The following is a 20,020-nucleotide window of genomic DNA, read 5'->3' on the forward strand; positions in this document are numbered from 1 at the left end:
GTTAATGCTGCCCAGAGGGAATCAAGAATGAAGGGGGCAATGTTTAAGCGGAATCTAGAAGGTTGCAAATGATTTTGCAAAAGGTGAGAGTGAGTAGATGAAACATATAAAAGTGAGGAAGAGCAAGCTACATGTAGAGACTTCCAAGGAGTTCTAGAGAAACTAAATATAAGGTGAGCAGCAAAGAGCAGAAAGAGGTGAGGAGGAAAGATAGATTGTGGTCAAATTGGAAAAGGCATCCAACGTCTTATCTTCATCTTGAGAGTAACCAGGAGAATCCTTAAAGGTTTTTGAACAATCATAAATAATTCTCTTTCTATATATGAGTTTATTTTAGCCTGTTTCTCCTTCAGGAATACTAAGACATTGAGAGAAATGAGAAGGGCACTTCCATGCATTCCAGCAGGAAGATATTTTGCGTGGGGTGGGCCAGTACTATCTGCAAGCCCTACTTCTCAGTGGCGAACTTGCAGAAACTTTGGTGAAAGAGGAGGGCCTCACCTAAGACCCCGGTAGCTATAGGATGAAGAAGAGCTGCCATCAGAGACAAGTCAGAGACCCCACCAAACCCTCACCCCACAACAAATCATGACCCTATGGTCCCTAAGAGAGGACGAGTGCCCCAAGGTTTGCCTAGCTGTCCAAATATTTAGAGGAAGCATATTTAAATCAGGCACAGAACAACAGGACTACCTCAGAAGTAAACCTTCATGCTGTTGAAGAAGCCTGAGCCATAAACATTTCGTCTCAAATGTAGCTGCCTCGCCTCCTGGGCTAGGGCCTGAAAGGAAAGCAGAGTTCTATAAAACGTGATCTGCCAGGATTTTCTTACCCCCGTGGCATGATAATTACGATGCCTCTTATTACATTTCAAGGCTCATCTGTGGTGACTCAAATCCTTGAGGAGGTGAGGGAGGCAGCTTTGCATTTTTCTCAATGTATTTTGCTGAACGGCTGCAGTAATTCACTTCTGAAACAATGCAAAGGGAAAATGAGGTTGGAACCACAACCTCGCCTCATTACCGGCCCGCCCCCTCCCTGCCACCTCCAGGCACTTCAAGGGCCCTTCTCCCAGCATTTTAGGGATTATCTTTGCGAGTTTAATCAAGCTTTACATTAACTAGTTAACATGGTTAAGCCTTTGTGTAAGGAAAGAAACACTTGTCTGAAATTGTAGTGCACTGGATTCATTTTGTGGGGAGGGGCCCAAGAGGCATCTTGGCTCTCACATTATCCATTCTCTCTACCCTGGGTGGAAAAAAGAAAAAAAGTTTAAATTTATATTTATACAAATAATCTATTAAACTAATTTTTTCCCTAAAAAATCTTATAAATAATGAATTATACCTTTGAAAAGTCCTATGTTGAAACATGAGTATACCCACCAACCGTGCTAGTGAAGAACCACCCACTGTTTTATTTACTTTTATTTGTATTTTAATTAATACGTTTACTTATGATCTTAATTATGCCAAAGAAAAAGTTGGAAAATTGTTGTGGTAGGTGGAGGGTGCCTGATGGGTTAGAGGGAAGCGGGAACCCATTTCAGAAGTGTAAGGAGGTTGTTTACATAATTTCGAAGACTCTCATTTTCTGCTGGTATGTTTTGTGAATCCCAATAATGAAAAGTCATGATTTTTCTTTTCTTAATTGAGGGCATTTTTTAATAAAGCTGGGTAAAGACGCTAAGGTGAAACCTTAGATATAAGAAAAATAGAAGCAGTTGGGGGTTTCAGAGACATTGTTTGTCTTGAAATTGATGTGAAGACCCTTGATCAAAAGCCTCTGTTTTACTACAGTCACGCTCCATTATGGAGGGTGGGACCTCAGCCTGCGGGAGGGGGAGATGAAATGAGCCCTCCCCTAGACTGGACCGGGTTGCCAAAAGTCACCGCCCAAAGTAAATCTCTCTAACCTGCTGGTACTGATGACCTCTGGAGTAAGTCAAATATGGATTCAGACCAAGAGAACAGTAAGAAACCAACAAAGATTGAAGATTGATACCTTAGGAAGCCCCCTGGGCCCACAGCTGTCAGCTAGAAGCCCCTCCCTGTCTCCTTAGATGATCCTTAGATGTCAGAGAACATGGCCCTGGGAAGCTCCCTCACCTCTCTGGGCCTCAATTTCCCTATCCATAACTATCCCTTCTCCAAAGTTTCTGTACAAGGTACATAAGACAATGTCTTTAAGGCAGGTGGTAAATTCCTGGTGCATGTTAAACTTGTGCTCTTGTTTCCAAGATTGGCAACTTGGAGAGAAAGCCCCTTTTGCACCCGTTTGGGGACCCCATCCATCAAACCCTCAACTTAGGTGACTTACTTCCAGTACCCAGCCCCCATCCCAAAGTCTTTCCAGACTGCAGTGTTTTGATCAAGCATGAGATTGGGTTTAGTGCATTTTAGTTTTGTTTTGTTTCTCTGCCCAGTGGTGGGTTTTGACGTGGGTATCACTTAATTTTGAAAGCAATCTGGTTTCTCTGTAGATGCCTGATACAGGAGATTAAAGTGTCATGAAACAGTGTCTGTCACATACTTATATGCATGCTCACAAACACACAGCCCAGCACACAAAAGCTCCTCAAATGGGCTTCTCCCTCACTTTGCCATCGTACATGAGCGCTGAACCATTTAACTAAACTTGAAACAAAGATCATCTAAGAATACGAATGGCCCTACCCCGCAGCCTGGTGCTCGCTTCAAAACTCTCGTCAACAGTAGAACTTTAAATACCATTTCCGGCTTGTCTAATGCCTGATCATTACTTTGGGGCAAACTATTTCCTCCAAATTCACTGATTTTAATATTTTAGTGATTCTCCCTTAATTACAAAAATAATGAATGCTTTCTTTTTTTTAAGGATTTACATAAAGATGATGTAAAGTAAAAAGTGAGTTTCTCTGGCCTCCTCACCCCATCCACTTATCCCATTCTTTAGGGGTAATCATTACAATGAATGATTTATAAACATGTTTTTAGTAATTTTTTCATGTGCATAAAATAACCCTTGTATAGAGATTAAAAGCAAGGGTTCTAGGGCTGAACAGCCTAGATTTCAATCAAAATCAAGTTTTGATTTTGTTTTTTAGTAGGGGCTTTTACAAAATGTTCAGGACCTATAATCACCATATGAATGTGGTTTCCAAGGTTTCTTTCATGTATTTCTAAACTGAAGTCTAAATTCAAATTGGATTTAAGACTGCTTAAGACTCTCGATGACCTAGCATACAAGGCCCCTGGTCTTCCGGCCTCTAGTCCCAACACTTGGTATGGCCAACATGGATTATGCTGCCTGCCTGCTCCACTGCCCCAGGTATGATCCAGCCAGTGCCTCCTCCTCTAGCCTGTGACCTCTAGCCTGTGACCCCCTCTTGGTCTTTCAGAACCAACCTTGGACATTGAATTTCTTGGGAAACCTTTTTGGATCCTCCACCCCATCCCAGCATTCCTATGCTTCATCACAGCAGTTGACATCTTGAATTGTAATCTCTGATTTATTTTTCCTTTTTTTCTCCCATAGTCTGAGCTCCTCGGGAGAACGGACTACGTCTGTTCCTTGGCAAGCAGAGTGTCTGGAATTGGAGTCCATGCTTGGTGAATAGATGGATGAATAAGACGGATGGATGACAGTAGGTGGTCACAGGGAATCATTTCTAAGGCTTCACTGGTAGTTGGATGGGGAGGGGACAGAGTTAGGGGCTAGGAAAATATTCAGAGATGTGAGAACGTTGCATCAGGTGGATTCCATAGCTGGAAGCTGTTAATCACCCACCCACCTGAAATTGGGGTGGTTTTTCACTTTATTTTTCACTCCATTGAGCTCCTGTCTCCATGTTATCTTGAGTCTTTGAGGGGATAGGGTAGACTAGACCATATTATCTCAATAAACATCTGTTTGAGGCAACAGGATGAGAGGATGTGGGGGAAATGTGAGCCTACGGTTGGGTGCTTGTATGTTTGGGAGGGGGTGGGGAAGGCTGTGTGTAAATTCCTCATGGCAGGTGGCTAAGGGGGACTGTCTCCAGAAACCTTTACAGCCCAGGTGGCAAAGGGAGAGACCAAAGGATGGTGGCGGGGCCTGGGGAGTGTGTGTGTATGGCATGTGTGTATATGTTTGTGGGGGTGTGCACCTGCATGTGTTTGTATTTACTATTCCTGTGTGTGTTGTGGCAGGTAGAAGGACGCTCGTCAACAAGTGTGTCAGTATCTGTACAAGTGTGCACTTGTGCAAATCCATAAGGGTGAGTGGTGGGAAGTGGGAAGCAAGTTCTAGAGCATTTACAGTTTAAATTTCTATTAACTTGGTGACAGCTGTCTTTTCACAGAACAGCTCCTCCATCCTTTGGGAGAATCCTTTCCCACACAGCCCATACCATAGCTGTGGCATTCCGTTCGTTTTCCTTGTGAAATATGGGGTCATCTATGGTAAAAATTCACAACTCAGAACCAAGCTTTGTTTGATTTTTAAATTTATTTAGCATACGTGTGTGTTTCAAGACAGTGCTGATGAGAAAGGAACTGTAAAAAGACTTCCTTTCCAGAGGAAAGCCTTGAGTCCACCCTAGACCCAGACTTCAGCTGAGGAAATGCACCATGAAGCCGGGAGAGCTGAGGGCGAAGCGCAGAGGGGGCCTGTGCGAGCGAGGAGAGGGCAGAAGCTTGGCCTGCCGGCGTCGCCCCCACCCACCCCCAGGCCCCCCACATCAGGGCAGGCTAAACATGAGGAGGCTTCTGTCTCCAGGGCTGGAAGAGAGGCGCCCTCGTTAAAACTCAGATAAACAGTTTATCAGGAGATGAATGAGCCACCGGGCTCCAGAGTCGTCTCCCCTTCCCCAGCGTGGAGCCGGGTGGGGAGGGGGCCGCAGGCGGAGGAGCGGGAGCCAGACTGGGGAGGGAAGGGGCTGTCGGGGCTGGGGCAAGCGCCTTTCCTCCTCTGGCCTCTGGCTTTGTCTCTGTTCCTAGAAATGCATGTCACATTTATTTACCCATTTTACCCATTTTCCCACCCCAGCCCACAATTTGGGGTTATCTCTCTCCCCTTCTCCCCTCTTTCCCTCCTCCTATTTTTTCCCCCTTTTACCTCCTCACTCCTATTGCCTATGTTAGTTAGAATTTCACCCTTCTAACTAGAATCCCATCACCAGTTGGACACACACACACAAAATTAGAATGCATCATGAAGCTGAACTGGCCCTGACCCTGGCTGTGGGTGCTGAAGTGGCCAGGGTTCCCCCAACCAAGGTGGGGGAGTGGGCAGGATGGGGGTGAGGCTGTTTAGAGAGTCCACCATCCTCTGGCTTTGGGAGCCACCTCCACTCGCATTCTTCCAGCAGTCAGGAGAGGAAAGTCACAAGCCTCGTGGCTGGCTTCTCCTCACTTTGCTAAGTTGGATCAAGTCCCAAAATGCCATTTTGGGTCTCACTAAGAAAAAGCCCATCAAATTCGACATTGATAGGATCTGAGAAATAACTACAATCAGAGCTCGATGACGTTCATATGCCTGGGATGATGCTGGGCCTAAAAGATGATAGCTCTCATGCCTTCTCCTTCGTGGTACCTCATGGTCCCCTGACCTCTCCATGTCAAGGAGCCCCAGAGAGGTGAAGTGACTCACCCAAGGTCACAGAGCTGGTAGTTTGCAAGTTTTCCAACAACAAGCCCCATGTTCTTTGTACATCACCCACAGCTGCCTCAGGTCTGTGTTTCCAGGGCCAAACAAGCAAGAAAATTGTTGAATTGTTCTTAGTATCAGCTGGAAATAAGAAAAGATGCATAAAAGCACCTTCAGGGTCCTCTTGCCCTCGACCTGGAGTTGCCAAAGCAGTTGTTCAGGGGAGTGCTTCAATTTTCCTTGCCCAGAGCATTTTGCAGGGACAGAAGTCCTGGGATGCGGCTAGCCGAGAATGGACCTACATTCGCAAGGTCCAGTGGACTCTTCCTACATGGACTGCTGAGGCCCGAGTCCCTAGACAATCCCCACGAAAATCTAAGCACCCTCCACAACGAGGAGCGGAGCGGATAGCCATCCCTCCTTTGGCCCTTCTCCCACCCTCCCGCTTCCTTTTGAAGAAATACAACCCTCTTTGTCCGGCTGGTCAAGCTCTCTCTTCAACAGAGCCACAGAAGGATTGAAATGGGTCAGCTGTTGAGTCCCCCAAGAAATTCCAGTCCCCCTCGCCCAAACTCCTGAAGGCCAGAAGCCATCGAGAAAACCTGAGGTGCACGTGCTGAGTGGACAGAAAGCAGGCCCAAAGGCGTTGCAGTTGATTTCAGCAGCATCCCAGCCCCTGTAAGCCTCTGGCTCAAAGCTGAGACGGTTGGCCAATCAAGGGCAGTGGGGTTCCCTGAAGAACTAACATTTGTTGAAAGATGATCACCCACCACGTATATAGTCCTCCCCAGGTGCTGTGCTAAGCTAGACATTCATTACCTCGTTTATATAGCACAATTCTGAGAGGTGTGTGTTATCCCCATGTTGCAGATGGGGAAATGGAAGTTTGGAGTTAAGATGCCCATGTTAAGAAGGCAGCCCAGCTGGTGAGTGACAGGGCCAGAATTCCAATCAAGATCCACCTGGTCCAAAGTTTGCCTTTGCATTAAGTTTCCCTGTTTATCACATTTCCTCCTCCATTCCCCCGTCCCAGACCTTCTGGCTGTCCCTGCTACAGCGTGCTTCCCCTTTACATGCAGACTCAAATTGTATGTCTCAAATCTCCTCTCCCCACTTAGATAAAGATATCCTTTTTCTTCATTAAGCCCAGCTAAAGCCCAGCTCTACCACTAAGGTATTAGTACTGCTTAGTCTCTGATAACAGCATCCCCGGACTCACTCAGTACCTAAGTGCATGGGCTACCCCAGCACGACACAGAGTCGGGGACTGACTGCAGGCCCCCCAAGTGGGGCATTTCAGAATCCCACAGTGAAGAAGGGTAAGTGTGGTTGAAAACACTCTTGCTTATATTGTAAATGTTTTGACTTTTTTTGGTCATCATAATGTATTATAAAATTTCAAACAACATTCAAAGGATAGCATGAAATTGTAATATTTATCAAAAGTGGGTATGGGTTTTTGAAAGGTTGTGAAACACTGGTCTTCATTGTTATGGGAATTTCTAGATTTTGTTCCACATCGTTTTAATGTTTTCTTCATATACTTGTCATATCCTCCTTAACTGAACTGCAGAAGTCTTGGAGGGTGGCGACTAACTGTGAGTTCTTTCCCCTCTGTGTTTTCTCCGTGATCTTCCCCCAGTGGACACTCTATAAACAGGTCACCCCACCTATTGTCTGACATGGTTTGTTTTTCATTCCCGAGGGACCTTTTCTTGCTGTTCAGTCGAATCTACCCAGCCTAAATAAAGGACTGGAGGATCTGGTTGGTTTTCAAACAAAAATAGGTGATTTGAAGGAGAGGAGAGGAGATTGATGGAACAGCAAACAGCACAATAAAATGTCACTAATTGGAACCTACCATCTCAGGAGGGCTGCGCTAGAATTTAGCCTTTGAACTCTTTACTGAAAAATTATTTTCTTAGTTAATTCACAGCAGTGAACCAAATTGCTCTGGAACATTTAAATCTTTCTAAGGAAACAAACTCGCGCCAACCCTCCTAAAGCACATCAAAAAAGAAAGGAGTATTGTTTAAGAGCCTACTATGTGCCAGGTTCTAGTTACACATTATTTCAGAATCAAGTCAATTCAAAGAACCAGTGGGTTGTTCTCATCTCCGGTATTCATCAAGGCAAGATTTCTTTTTAGGCAGTGTCTCGATAGTCTAATTCTAGGTATTGTCTAGACTCGAAAGTTTAAGAAAATGTTTTCAGCTGAAACTGGACATCCCTTTCAACTGCTGAGGTTTTGCAGAAAGACTGTGCCATGAAGCAAAGTGTGTTTTCTTCCTTAGACAGACGATAAACTTCCGGGGCGGGGTGGGGGTGGGGGGTTGTCACAGGTGGAAAGGGAAAACCAGATCTTTGGGGAAAGAAAGTGGAGTGATCTAGGCTGTCACAATGAGACCTCCATACTCCATTCCGTGCAATGCTGGTCAATACTTGTCATCCGCTCTGGGTCTCTTGTTTCAGCGTTTTCCAGACTCCAGTCACATCCACCACAAAGGAAACTGAGTTTGAATTTTGAAGCTTAGAGTCAGTTCCTTATCCAAGGGAAAATTAACTGGAGTGTCTTTTCAATATCCATCTCTCATCAAAGAAACTGCTCCAGGAAGAGAAAGCAGGTTTATTTAGAATCACAGAAAGGTAGGAAGAGTGATGTAGTTATGTCACCAATGCAGAAAGGTATGTGGTGCCACAAAAGTGGCTGCTCCAATGTTAAGACAGTTATATCAGGGCCGACCCTAGCCAGGACTCACCTTTTAAGTTTCTGGTCTGCATTCTTGCCCTCTGAGGCCGATATAGCGGAGGCAGAAGGTGCAGTACAATTCTTGTGACACTTGAGGGGCTTGGGGAGGAATCTCAGGAAGTCTGTTTACACTGAGTGTCTGGAGAGCTTCGAGAGAACAGCCAGAACCAGGACGGAACCGTCAGCGCGCGCGCACATATACACACACGCACACACACACAATGACACGGACACAAGCAGAAACTGAGCTGGGCAGCGTGGACAGCAGACAAACCCACCTCGCAGGGCCGCCCCCGCCAGCGCCAGGAGCAGGACTCGCCGAGGGCCAGCAGAGGGCGCGCCGCCCCCAGGGAGCCGAGCTGCCGCCGCGCGGAGCCGGCGGGCTAGGGGAGCCGCAGGCGATCCGGACGCGCCCCTGCAGCTCGGCCACTCAGGGTGCAGGACCAGGCCAAGGAGGAGAAGGAGGGTGAGGAGCGGACCCCCCTCGCGGGCCTGGGTAACAGGCGGGCAGGAGTGCTTCCTAGGAATTACATCAAGCTGCGCAACGCTGCGGCTCCCGGACTCCCCCGGCGCAAAGTGTGTGTGTGTGTGTGTGTAAGTGTGTGTGTGTCTAAGTGTGTGTGTGTGCGTGTTGGGGGGAGGGGGAGGGGACTTAGACCGAGCCCGGGAGAGAGGAAGGCGAGACGCGCCTGGGGAAAAAGCTCCGTGCACTTGGAGAAATTCCTTGCGCCGAACTGCACCAAGAGACGAGCCCCCAGCACCTCCCGGCAGCTCCCCTCCTAGTGCAAAGCACCCAGCTAGTGAGAAGCCTTCCAGCTCCACCTCGAGCACCCCCCAGAACCGGCCCTGCACCCTCCAGCCCGGCTCCAGCGCCGCCGCGAGCTTTCCCCAGGACTGGCCCTGGCGGGGCGCCTAGAGCCCCAGTTGCATTGCTCCAGGAGAAAGGAGGGGGGCGGTGCATTTTGCAGGAGGAGGAGAAGGGGGGTGGGTGGTGGGGGAGAGAGAAAATTGCGCGGAGACCTGCCAAGCGCCACCGCCGCCGCCACCGCCGCTGCCGCCGCCGCCGCCGCCGCCGCCGCCGCCTGTGAGCTCCGGCGGGCAGCCGGACTGTCGGCTTCCCGGGGCATCTGGGTCCGGCGGGGCACAGCCCTGGGCGCTGCCGAAGCCGCCGCCGCCGCCGCCGCGGCGAGTGCAGGCGGCTTCCCCCGGAGCCTGTGCCGCTCCAGCTCCTCTGGGGTGGAGAAGTGGGGGGTGGGGTTGTTGTTTGGGGGGAAGAAGGGGGAGGGGGCAACGCCGAGAGAGTCAGTGGTTTCCATGGTGATGGAGCTGAAAGTGCAGGAAATTTAAAGGCTTGGACCCTGCGAGACAGACAAACCGGTGCCAACGTGCGCGGACGCCGCCGCCGCCGCCGCCGCTGGAGTCCGCCGGGCAGAGCCGGCCGCGGAGCCCCGAGCAGGCGGAGGGAAGTGCCCCTAGGACCGGCTCGGCCAGCAGCGCTGCACAGAGCGGCGGGACGAGGAGCAGCGAGAGGAGGAGGAGGGGAGAGCGGCTCGTCCACGCGCCCTGCGCCGCCGCCGGCCCGGGAAGGCAGCGAGGAGCCGGCGCCCCCCGCGTCCGCGGTGGCCCTGGAGTAATTTCGGATGCCCCGCCGAGGCCGCCTTCCCGAATAGACCCGGGAGAGGAGTTGCGGCCAACTTGTGTGCCTTTTTTCCGCGCCAGTGGGAGCCGGCGCTGCGCGAAGGGCTCTCCCGGCGACTCATGCTGCCGGCCCTGCGCCTGCCCAGCCTCGGGTGAGCGGCCGCCGGAGAGACGGGGGAGCGCGGCGGCGCCGCGGGCTCGGCGTGCTCTCCTCCGGGGACGCGGGACGAAGCAGCAGCCCCGGGCGCGCGCCGGAGGCATGGAGCGCTGCCCCAGCCTGGGGGTCACCCTCTACGCCCTGGTGGTGGTCCTGGGGCTGCGGGCGGCACCGGCCGGCGGCCAGCACTATCTCCACATCCGCCCGGCTCCCAGCGACAACCTGCCCCTGGTGGACCTCATCGAACACCCGGACCCTATCTTTGACCCCAAGGAGAAGGATCTGAACGAGACGCTGCTGCGCTCGCTGCTCGGGGGCCACTACGACCCGGGCTTCATGGCCACCTCGCCCCCCGAGGACCGGCCCGGCGGGGGCGGGGGGGCGGCCGGGGGCGCCGAGGACCTGGCCGAGTTGGACCAGCTGCTGCGGCAGCGGCCGTCGGGGGCCATGCCGAGCGAGATCAAAGGGCTGGAGTTCTCCGAGGGCTTGGCCGCGGGCAAGAAGCAGCGCCTGAGCAAGAAGCTGCGGAGGAAGTTACAGATGTGGCTGTGGTCGCAGACCTTCTGCCCGGTGCTGTACGCGTGGAACGACCTGGGCAGCCGCTTTTGGCCGCGCTACGTGAAGGTGGGCAGCTGCTTCAGTAAGCGCTCGTGCTCCGTGCCGGAGGGCATGGTGTGCAAGCCGTCCAAGTCCGTGCACCTCACGGTGCTGCGGTGGCGCTGTCAGCGGCGCGGGGGCCAGCGCTGCGGCTGGATTCCCATACAGTACCCCATCATTTCCGAGTGCAAGTGTTCGTGCTAGAACTCGGGGCCCCCTGCCCGCACCCGGACACTTGATCGCTCCCCACCGACGCCCCCCGCACCGTCTCCAACCAGTTCCACCACCCTCTCGCGAGGGGATTCAATGAACTTTTTGGGTTTTTTTTTTTTTTTTTTTTTTTTTTTTGGCTACAGAGACCTAGCTTTCTGGTTCATGTAATGCACTGTTTAACTGTGTAGGAATGTATATGTGTGTGTATATACGGTCCCAGTTTTAATTTACTTATTAAAAGGTCAGTATTATACGTTAAAAGTTACCGGCTTCTACTGTATTTTTAAAAAAAATGTAAGCAAAAGGAAAAAAAAGAACAGAGAAAAGAGAGACTTATCCTGGTTGTTGCTAATAATGTTAACCTGCTATTTATGTTCCAGTGCCCTTCGCATGGCGAAGCAGGGGGGAAAAGTTATTTTTTCTTAAAGTACAAAGAGAGGGGAGAAGTTTTGTAGAAGGACTTTTAAAAAGCTATTTTCCATTCTTCGGAAAGTGTTTTGGTTTTCCTTGGACCTCGAAGAAGCTATAGAGTTCAATGTTATTTTACAGTTATTGTAAATATAGAGAACAAATGGAATGACTAATCATTGTAAATTAAGAGTATCTGCTATTTATTCTTTATAATATCCCGTGTAGTAAATGAGAAAGAAGTGCAGAGCAGGATTAAAGAAAACCACTAAAATCGACTGCGCTCGACACTGCGTTTCTCTGTATTGGTGATTGATGGGGGGGTGGGGGGGCTGGAGGGGGGGGAAGGGGGTGCCGCTCTGCTTACTACGCCTGTTGGGAGAAGGGCTCATCCTCTCTTCTGGTGTGATGGAGGTGACCGCTCAGTTTTTCATAGGGGGGAGGGGGTTATTCTCAAACCCCTCACTTGAGCGTCACGTGGCCTCCGCCCAGTCTCCCAGCTTTTTCTCCCTATGTCACCAAAGCTCGGGCCTGTCGTGACCTCGACACCCAGCCGGCCCCCTGGAGCTGACCCCAGGCTGGGCCGAGGGGCGGGCGGGGGTGGGGGGCGGAGGGTGGGCGGCCGCTTTGTCCTGCCTGACAGGCCCTTCACAATGGGGACACGTGTCTTTCACACCTACCCTGGGGGCGGAGTGCCGCTGAAACTTGACCCCCGAGGAATGGGGGGGGGGGGATCAGAGTGCGCCCACCCAGATCCCGCCACCCCTCCCTCCTCAACCCCCCCCACCCCCCAATATCCAGCCCGTGTTAACCCTTTGCATGCCCGGAAGCTGCGGTGGTGCGAGCTGAGGCGATCCCCTAGAATCAAAACTCACTGCCTCCGGGATCTTGCAGGTCTGAGCCCCGGAAATCCCAGGCCCTCAGCCGGAATTGCTGGGAGCTTTGACACTCCCCTCCCACTCCCCCAGGACCTAAAGAAGACTCTGAGGGTCAGGGTTTCGGAGGGGTCCGAATTTGGGTGAAAAACGCCACCCCTGGGATTTGCTATTGGGAACCGGTGCACCCCCAGCTCTGGACGCTTACTCCACATGGGGGTGGGGAGGGAGGAGAAATCAGAACCGGGATCTAGGAGCTTTGCGGTTAGATAGGGGCAAAAGACGCGTTACCCCTTAAAGGGAGGTGCAAAACATCACTCCCACCCCACCCCTTCAAAAGCCAACTTCTTGGGGCGGGCGCTTGACTCGCGTGCGTCCCTCCCCTCAGTCCGCGGTGGCGCCCATCCGCACTGCTCCACGTGGGCCCGCTTCCTGACACTGCTCAGCGCTCCCTTTATTTATCTTGGACTCCAAAGTCGCTCTCCTTTGCTACCTCCCCACCCCCCTGCCACCTCCCCGCGCCTCCCTCCCGGCATCCCCCCACCCCCCCGAGTCCGGAGTCCCGGCGAATCTATGCTAATTATTTCAAACCTGCGCCGGGTCCCCAGCGCAGTCTCAATGCCCCGGCCCCGCCCGCCCTGTCCCTCCAGCCGGGCGCTTTCTTCCCTCCCGACGCAGCCTCGGTGGCTCCTCATTTCAATAGCCTGGCCCGGGAGCCGGAGCCCCCTCCCCGGCGCTGCCTCCGTCAGCCGTGGGACAGACGTTAGGGTATTCATTAACTGAGAGCCGAGGAATAACGGCATTATTCCCCCCAGAGAGGGCACCCTGCCCCCGCGACTATCTGAGGCTTCATTGTAAAAGGATTAAAAGTTAAAGACCTCCATCTTATGATTCTTTCATTTAATCTTCCTGGCGCCTGGGAGACATGCTCGATGGATGATGGCTTTTAAAATATTCCTAATGTCGGCTACCTTAAGACTCCAAGCCGGGCAAACAAACGTAATTTATTTCCAGAAGAAAGGGGATATTGAGATGTTTAAGTTTATGAACCGCCGTCCCCATGTATATTTGTTAAGTTCTGACAAATACCCAAATAACGTTAAAATCAGCCATTCATCACTTATGAATTTATGCAAAACTTTCTGTGCCCCGGGCCAATATTTTTTTAGACGGAGTTTCACTTGCGAGGGGCGGAGGTGGTGGGGAGGGGGGAAGGGGAGGGGGCTTACGCGGGGGGTGGGGGGGCAGCCGAAAGCAAGAATTTTCATGCCTGGTAAACACGCGAATTATGCGAAGAGAGTTATTCCCAGCTGGGCGGGCAGCCAAAACTCGGAGAGCGCGCCGAGGCCAGCGCCCCCACCCCCACGTTGGCAATGTCATTGGATTACAATGCGAGGTCTTCCCCTCCGCGACGCCCCCTCCTCCCTCCGCCCGCCCGCCCGCGCCCCTCCTCCCCACCTCTGCCCACTTGGAAAACCCGCTCGCAGCCGGCGAGCTTCTCGGCTTTCAGAGCCGGAGCCCGTGTGAGCTAGGAGGACCCGGACTGCAGACGTGACCGGCAGTAGACAGGCCACCGGACAGACAGACTCAAAGGGCAGGCCCGAAGCCGCTCCAGCCCCCCGCGGGGAGAGGACCCAGCAGGACCCAGGCAGTCCCAGAAGAGAGCGAAAGAGGTGCTGGCTCCTGGAACATTGTGACTAATGCACAACCGGTTACGTCTCCATTATTATTAATGTTGATAATACTAATAATAGCATCAACGCGGAAATAAGCAGAGAGCACTGGGCAGAGAGGCAAGAAAACTGTCCTCTGCGGTCACCTAGTGTCTATCTCCTGTAAGGAGGAAAATTGATCTTGGTGTCTTCTGTGGCTTTGACAGCCTGTGTCTATGAATTTATGCAGCTGCTGAGGGCCCATGCTTCCCCACGATGGAAATTTATAACTATTACCGATACAGACACATCAACTTTTCCCAAATCCTGGAAGAGAATGGCAAGGTTTCCATCACCACAGCCCTCCTGCCATGATTGCAAGAATTCACTCATCAACCCTCTGTTGTCAACTCTGCCTGTCATTCCTTCCTTCTGCCCTTCCAACATGCCCTGCACTTCAAGCATACCGGGGCCAAATGTCCACAGAAAGCCAGCCCCCTCAGGGGAGGGCCCTGTGGCCCCCAGAGTCTGGGAATGGGATCTGGTTCCCTGTTGAGATGGAGAAGGCCAGGGGTCCATTATCAGTCTTGCTTCTGAGACTCCTGGGAAAAGGGGTTGAAGTTTGGTGGCAGCTGCAGGAGGAAGCTGGCTGTGTATTAAGAGCTCTTAGCTGTGCTGGATGGGGACAGCAGGGGGAGGGCGCAGCCCATATTGGTATTTTGAAGGAGTGATTCATCCTTTTTCTTTAATGCTCTTGGAATGTCAGAGCTGGAGGGGAGCATTGGGGAGATTCCAAAGCCCACTGCTCAATTTACAGATGAGAAGACTGAGACCTCAGCAGGGACATGCTGCAGATCACACAGATGCGCAGAGCTGGGGTTGGCTAGGCAGTCTCCATTGTGCCTCTTCAGGGTCCCTCTTTTTGTTTTGTTCTTATTTATTTATCTATTTTCAGGTGGGGAAGAGTCCTCTCCAAAACTGACATAATAACAATTGATCACCAAGAAGGTGATCACCAGTACGTATTCAGGAAGCAGTTATTAATGGTGTGTGATGTGCCAAGCACTAAGCCAGGCCCCTTACACACATTCTCATCCAAGGTCTCTAGTTTCCAAACAAGGAAACTGGAGCTTGGAGAGTTTAAGCGTCTCGCCCAGAGCCACACGGAAAGCGGCACAGTTATGGTTCAAAACCTGAGCTGACGGTGAGGCCTGTGCTCCTTCCAGACACCCTTCCTCCCTTCGAGCACTCAGCACCTGGCTTGGGAGACACGATGTGCCACAAGAGGTGCCAGCAAGTCCCAACTCAAGCTGGGTAGGGATTCCTACATGGTAAGCCACAGGGAACATTGCTGTACCCCCAGTTATGCGCCAGGACCCCGCCTCACACCCCTCACCTCAACACAAGAAGTTTACAAGGCAATAGAAAAGGTAAGGAGGGAAGGACGGGGCAAGTGATGGAAGAGGCTTTAAACCAACCATCAAACAAACCTGGGCCAGAAAGAGCAGGGCTCACATCTGGACTGGGCAGCCAGGGAAGGCACCGGACTAGTCTCAAATCTCAAGTTGAATGTTGAGCTCCTGTGGTGGAGATGTGGGAAGAAAGGGCATTTAGATGGAGAAAGCAGTGTATGTGAGTAAAGACATGATGCTGAAACAGTATTTGCATGTTTGGGAAACAGCTCAAACAAACTTCAGCATAGGACGGATCTATGCCCAGGATGAGCAGGCAATAAGGTCTGAAAAGCAGGTGGAAGACAAATTACAGAGGACCTTGAATGCCAGCGAAGGGCAGTAAACTATTTCTCAGGCAATAGAGAGCCATTAAGAGCTCTTGAATTGGGCAGGGACACCAATAGAGTACTATTGCAAAGGAATTATTTATTCATTCAACAAACAGTTTTTGAGCACCATTCTGGTTGTCTATTGGTGTGTAACAAGCTACACCAAAATTAACAATGCTGAAACAACCATTTTATTTTGCTCATGATTCTGTGAGTCAGGAGTTTGGGAAGGGCTCAGCTGGGCAGTTCTTCTCTGATACTCATGGTGTCAGCTGAGGGCTAGAGGATCCCATTCCAAAATGGCTTCTAGCCCTTTTGGGAGCTCAGCTGGTCAGTTGACTAGAGCTCCTACAAGTGGCTTCTCCATGTGGCTTGGGTTTTCTCACAGCCTGATGGCCTCAGACTAGTTGGACTTCCTCATGGCTCTGAGAGAAAGTCTTCCAGGAGACTAGTCGGAAGCGACAATCTTCTTGTGACGCTGCCTCAAAAGTTCCACGTTGTTTCCGCTGCAGTCTGTTGGTGAAGCAAATCTCTAAGACCAGCCCAGTTTCAAGGGGAAGGGAATCAGACATCACTTCTCTTCGGGAACAGTAGCAAAGAATCAGGGACCATCTTTAATCTACCACAAGCACTTTCTATAGGCCCAGGACACAAAAATGAGAAGATAGCCATTTTCAGTTTCAGTTCAGTGCCAGTGTCTGGGATGGATTGGAAATGAGATAGTGGCTGCTGGGAGATTAGCAAAGGAGGACCTTGCCATGGTCCAGAATGAGTCAATGAGAATCGATACTTGAAGAGCATCAATGCCAACTGATCCTTTGCCAGAAGACTGGCGAGGACTTGATGACTGATTGAATATGGGGGCTGAGGGAGAGGTCAAAAAGGCCCCTGCTGTTTCGGGCCTGCAAGGGACCATGCACAGAAGAGGAATCTCGGATGAAAGAGCTTCCCCCATACACTCACGCACAGGGAGGTTCCAGGCTTGTCCAGAAGAAGGAGGAATCTCAGAAGCCTGGAGAAGATTTCTGTTTATAATTGAGTTGAGTGGATGGATTGATGGATGGATGGATGGATGGATGGATGGATGGATGGATGGTAGGGACAGAGCAAAAGAGGGAGGGTAGGGATAAATAAGTAGTCTGGGCTTGGAGAGCAGTAAGATTTTCCCAGCAGACCAGAGGGTTCTGATGGCACTGAATATATTTGCATTTGGGGACAAAATGAAGAAAGGAGTGCGGGGGAAACCTGGGAGAGGCCAAGGAACAGAGAGGTGCTGACACTTGAGAGATGCGGCCAGCCCAGGGCTTCATATCTGTTATCTCACTTCATCCTCACTGTGAAATGAGGAGCATCAATGCCATTATACAGATGAGGAAAATGAAGCCCAGAGAGGTTAAGTGATTGGCCCAAGGGTGCACATCTGGTAACTGGAAGTACCTGGATTCAAATCCAGGCCTGTGTGATTTCAAGGTCACGTCAGGTCTCCATAAAGGCTTCCCCTGGCTGGGAGGAACCATCGCCCTTCGCTCTGCTCCTTCATCCCACTAAGCCCTGAGGGGGTTCTTAACCTGTTGTGCTTACAAGAAGGGTGTCAAGTTTGGCTCTGTAATGTGTGTAAAATGTATTTGTATGTGTTTGTTCTGGGAAGAGAGTCTGTCGTTTTCACCACATTCTAAAGTCTGTGACACAAAGGTTAAACCCTGTCCTAGGCTGTGAGAATTTTTAAGTGACAGAAATTTTTTATTGTAACTCATTCTTTTAGTCTCCGCAACATACAGGACAATGGTTGACATGGTGAGCATTCAGTAAATATTAAGTAAAGTGAAGCGAACTGCCTTAGCGGTCCACAGGGAGCCACTGCAGGTTCTTGAGGAAAGGATGAGGTGGGAAGATTCTCCTGGATTAGGTTTGTGTAAAAAAAGATTAGAAAAGTAAAACTGCGGGTTCGAAGGCCACATTAGAGACTGCTATTGTCATCTAGTTCTGGAGGACAGTGTGATGGGGGAAGGGACAGAAAAGGACAAAACTGAGAGATGTCTTAAAGGAAAACACAGGTTAGAGCCATCTTGTATTTTTGTATAAAGCAATAATTTGCTGGAGCTGAGAAGAAGCTGTCCCCTTAAATCATACGTGCCCCCTTTCTTTTGCCACAGTCCCCACCTCTCCCTATTGCATGCTTCACTCATTATATTACCTCCCAGAACCACTGTAGGCATTTGCAGTTGGGGCCTGTGGATTAGATATAAGGAAGGAACTGAGAGTAAAAAGCAAATTTTAATTCTTTGAAATAAGAAAAAAAGAAGTCCTAAAGGAAACCACATACAGAATTTGGGAAGCAGATCCAGATTTCAAGGGAAAGATGACAGAATTACAACATTTAAACGGGGATGGCCTTAGAGCTCTTCACCCCCTCATTTGACTGCAGAAACTAAGGCTTCTCAAAGCAACTGACTTGACTCAGTTCTAGTTACTGTGGAAGAGAACTGGCACCAGAAGCAATGTTTCCAGATTTCCAGTTCAACCCTCCCTTTACAGTTGTTATAAGTATAAACAGCATTAGAATTTACAAAGCACTTTCAGAGACATAATTTTACAATGAGACACACAATGAGCCATGAAAACTGCCAAGGGCAGGAAATGAGTCTGTCTTATGTCCACAGAGACTCGCATAGTGCCTGACCCCTAGAAGCACTTAACAAATATTGCTGGATGAGTAAATGTACATTGGCTTATTTTACAGGTAGAAAAACCGAAGCTCACAGAAGCTGAAGAAAGGATGGGTGCTCACAGAGCTCATTCCAGATGGTGGAGGCAGGAGCGGCTGGTGCCATCAGTAGTGGGAGATCCAGTGGCTGTATTTCTCTGTGGTTGGGATCGGACTCAGGAAACCAACCCCATGTCTGCAGACCGCTCAGTGAGTGTATGGACTAAGAATGAGAAGACAGTGGCAGCCCGTACCTGCCAAGTGAAGCAGGCCCTGCACCCCCTGGTTTTGATAGCCTCCTCTCAGGACTCCTGACTGGTGCTCAATTTATTCAATTAAGAGAAAAAAATTCGTCAAGCAAGGGAAGTAGTTCTTCCCCATTTTACAGATGTGGAAGCCTGTGGAAACAGGAAGCTTAAGTGACTCGCCCAAGGTGGCACAGCTAGTTGGTGGTAGAGCCAAGATTCAAACAGCCCTAACTCTCTGCTGCGCTGTTGGGAGAAGCAGACGGGTTTAGTGCTCCCTGAGTTTATAATCCCAGCCAGTCTCCCTGATTCCATGCTCGCCCCAGCTCCAATCCATTCTCCACGCTATAGCTCGAGTGACCTTAAGACACACATGTGGTCTTGTCATTCCCCTGCGTAAAACTTCTCAATGGCTTCCATGGCTCTGAGGATAAAGGCCAGAATCCTTGCGAGACTGAGGCCCCTCTCCGTCTGCCTCTGGGTTCAAACCATACAGTCTTTCATTAAGGTTCTCTCACACACTGAGCTCCCCCCTGCTTCAGGGCCTTTGCATATGCTGTACTTTCAAGCTGGGCTGCCTTCTCTGCCACCAGCACCCTTAAAGACCACCCTGTCCTTCAGATCCCATTCCTAAGGAAAGCAGGTCAGGACGCCTCTGATCCACGCTCTCTTGGCTCTCAGGACATTTTCTTCATGGGATGGATCCCAGTTTGTAGGCAGTATTTATAATTTTCAGTTATTTGAAAGCTCTCTCTTCCAGTGGACTGTTATCCCCCTTCATTTTGCTCACCATGCTATCTCCGGGCACTGGTGCAGTTTGGGGCACGTATAGATATCAACATTTATATGGATGACTGAATACACTGAATAAACGAAGAAATATTAATTGATCACTTTGCTGGTATAAGCCAGGTTCGATCTGGAGCTCTGAGGATACTAGGAGTTCAGAGTCCAGCTCTTGTTAAATACTGATCCCAGGAAGCTTTGAGAAGGAGCCCAACTGTGTGATACAGAGCAGGGAGCCAGGGCTGTTCAGATGACCCTCTGGTGACTCTATCAGTTCTGGGGATTTACAGGCACTCTCAGGTTGCTGACTCTCAAGGTCCCTGTCTGCTTGAGCAGGTGGGGAGGGATGGCTGAGTTGCCAGATAAACTCTTTCAGCAAATCGAGGACCCTCCCAGTAAAAGGGAGTTCACCACCTAGAGCAGTGCCCACGTCAGAAGCTAGACAGCATTGAATGATTCCCGGGGAAGATTCTGAGAAGACTCCAGGGGTGGGTGGAAGATTCACCTTTCCCCACACCTGAAATCCTTAAAAATGGGAGAGATTGCCTTATCTGCTGGACAGTTAAAACTTGATTTCTCCTGACCAGGGAATGGTAAAATTTAACA

At 50.4% G+C, this 20,020-nt stretch overlaps 1 protein-coding gene across 1 annotated transcript; it reads left to right on the top strand.

The window, feature by feature from the left end:
* The first annotated feature begins 9,645 nt into the window (after nt 1–9,645).
* On the top strand, nt 9,646–11,647 carry NOG (noggin). The gene has a single exon (XM_023652827.2). It carries the CDS (start codon nt 10,254–10,256, stop codon nt 10,950–10,952), a length of 699 nt encoding a protein of 232 aa, XP_023508595.1. The 5' UTR covers nt 9,646–10,253; the 3' UTR covers nt 10,953–11,647.
* The last annotated feature ends 8,373 nt before the right edge of the window (nt 11,648–20,020 follow it).

The sequence above is a fragment of the Equus caballus genome, chromosome 11 (assembly GCF_041296265.1).
Source record: "Equus caballus isolate H_3958 breed thoroughbred chromosome 11, TB-T2T, whole genome shotgun sequence".
In the NCBI taxonomy this organism is placed as follows: domain Eukaryota; kingdom Metazoa; phylum Chordata; class Mammalia; order Perissodactyla; family Equidae; genus Equus; species Equus caballus.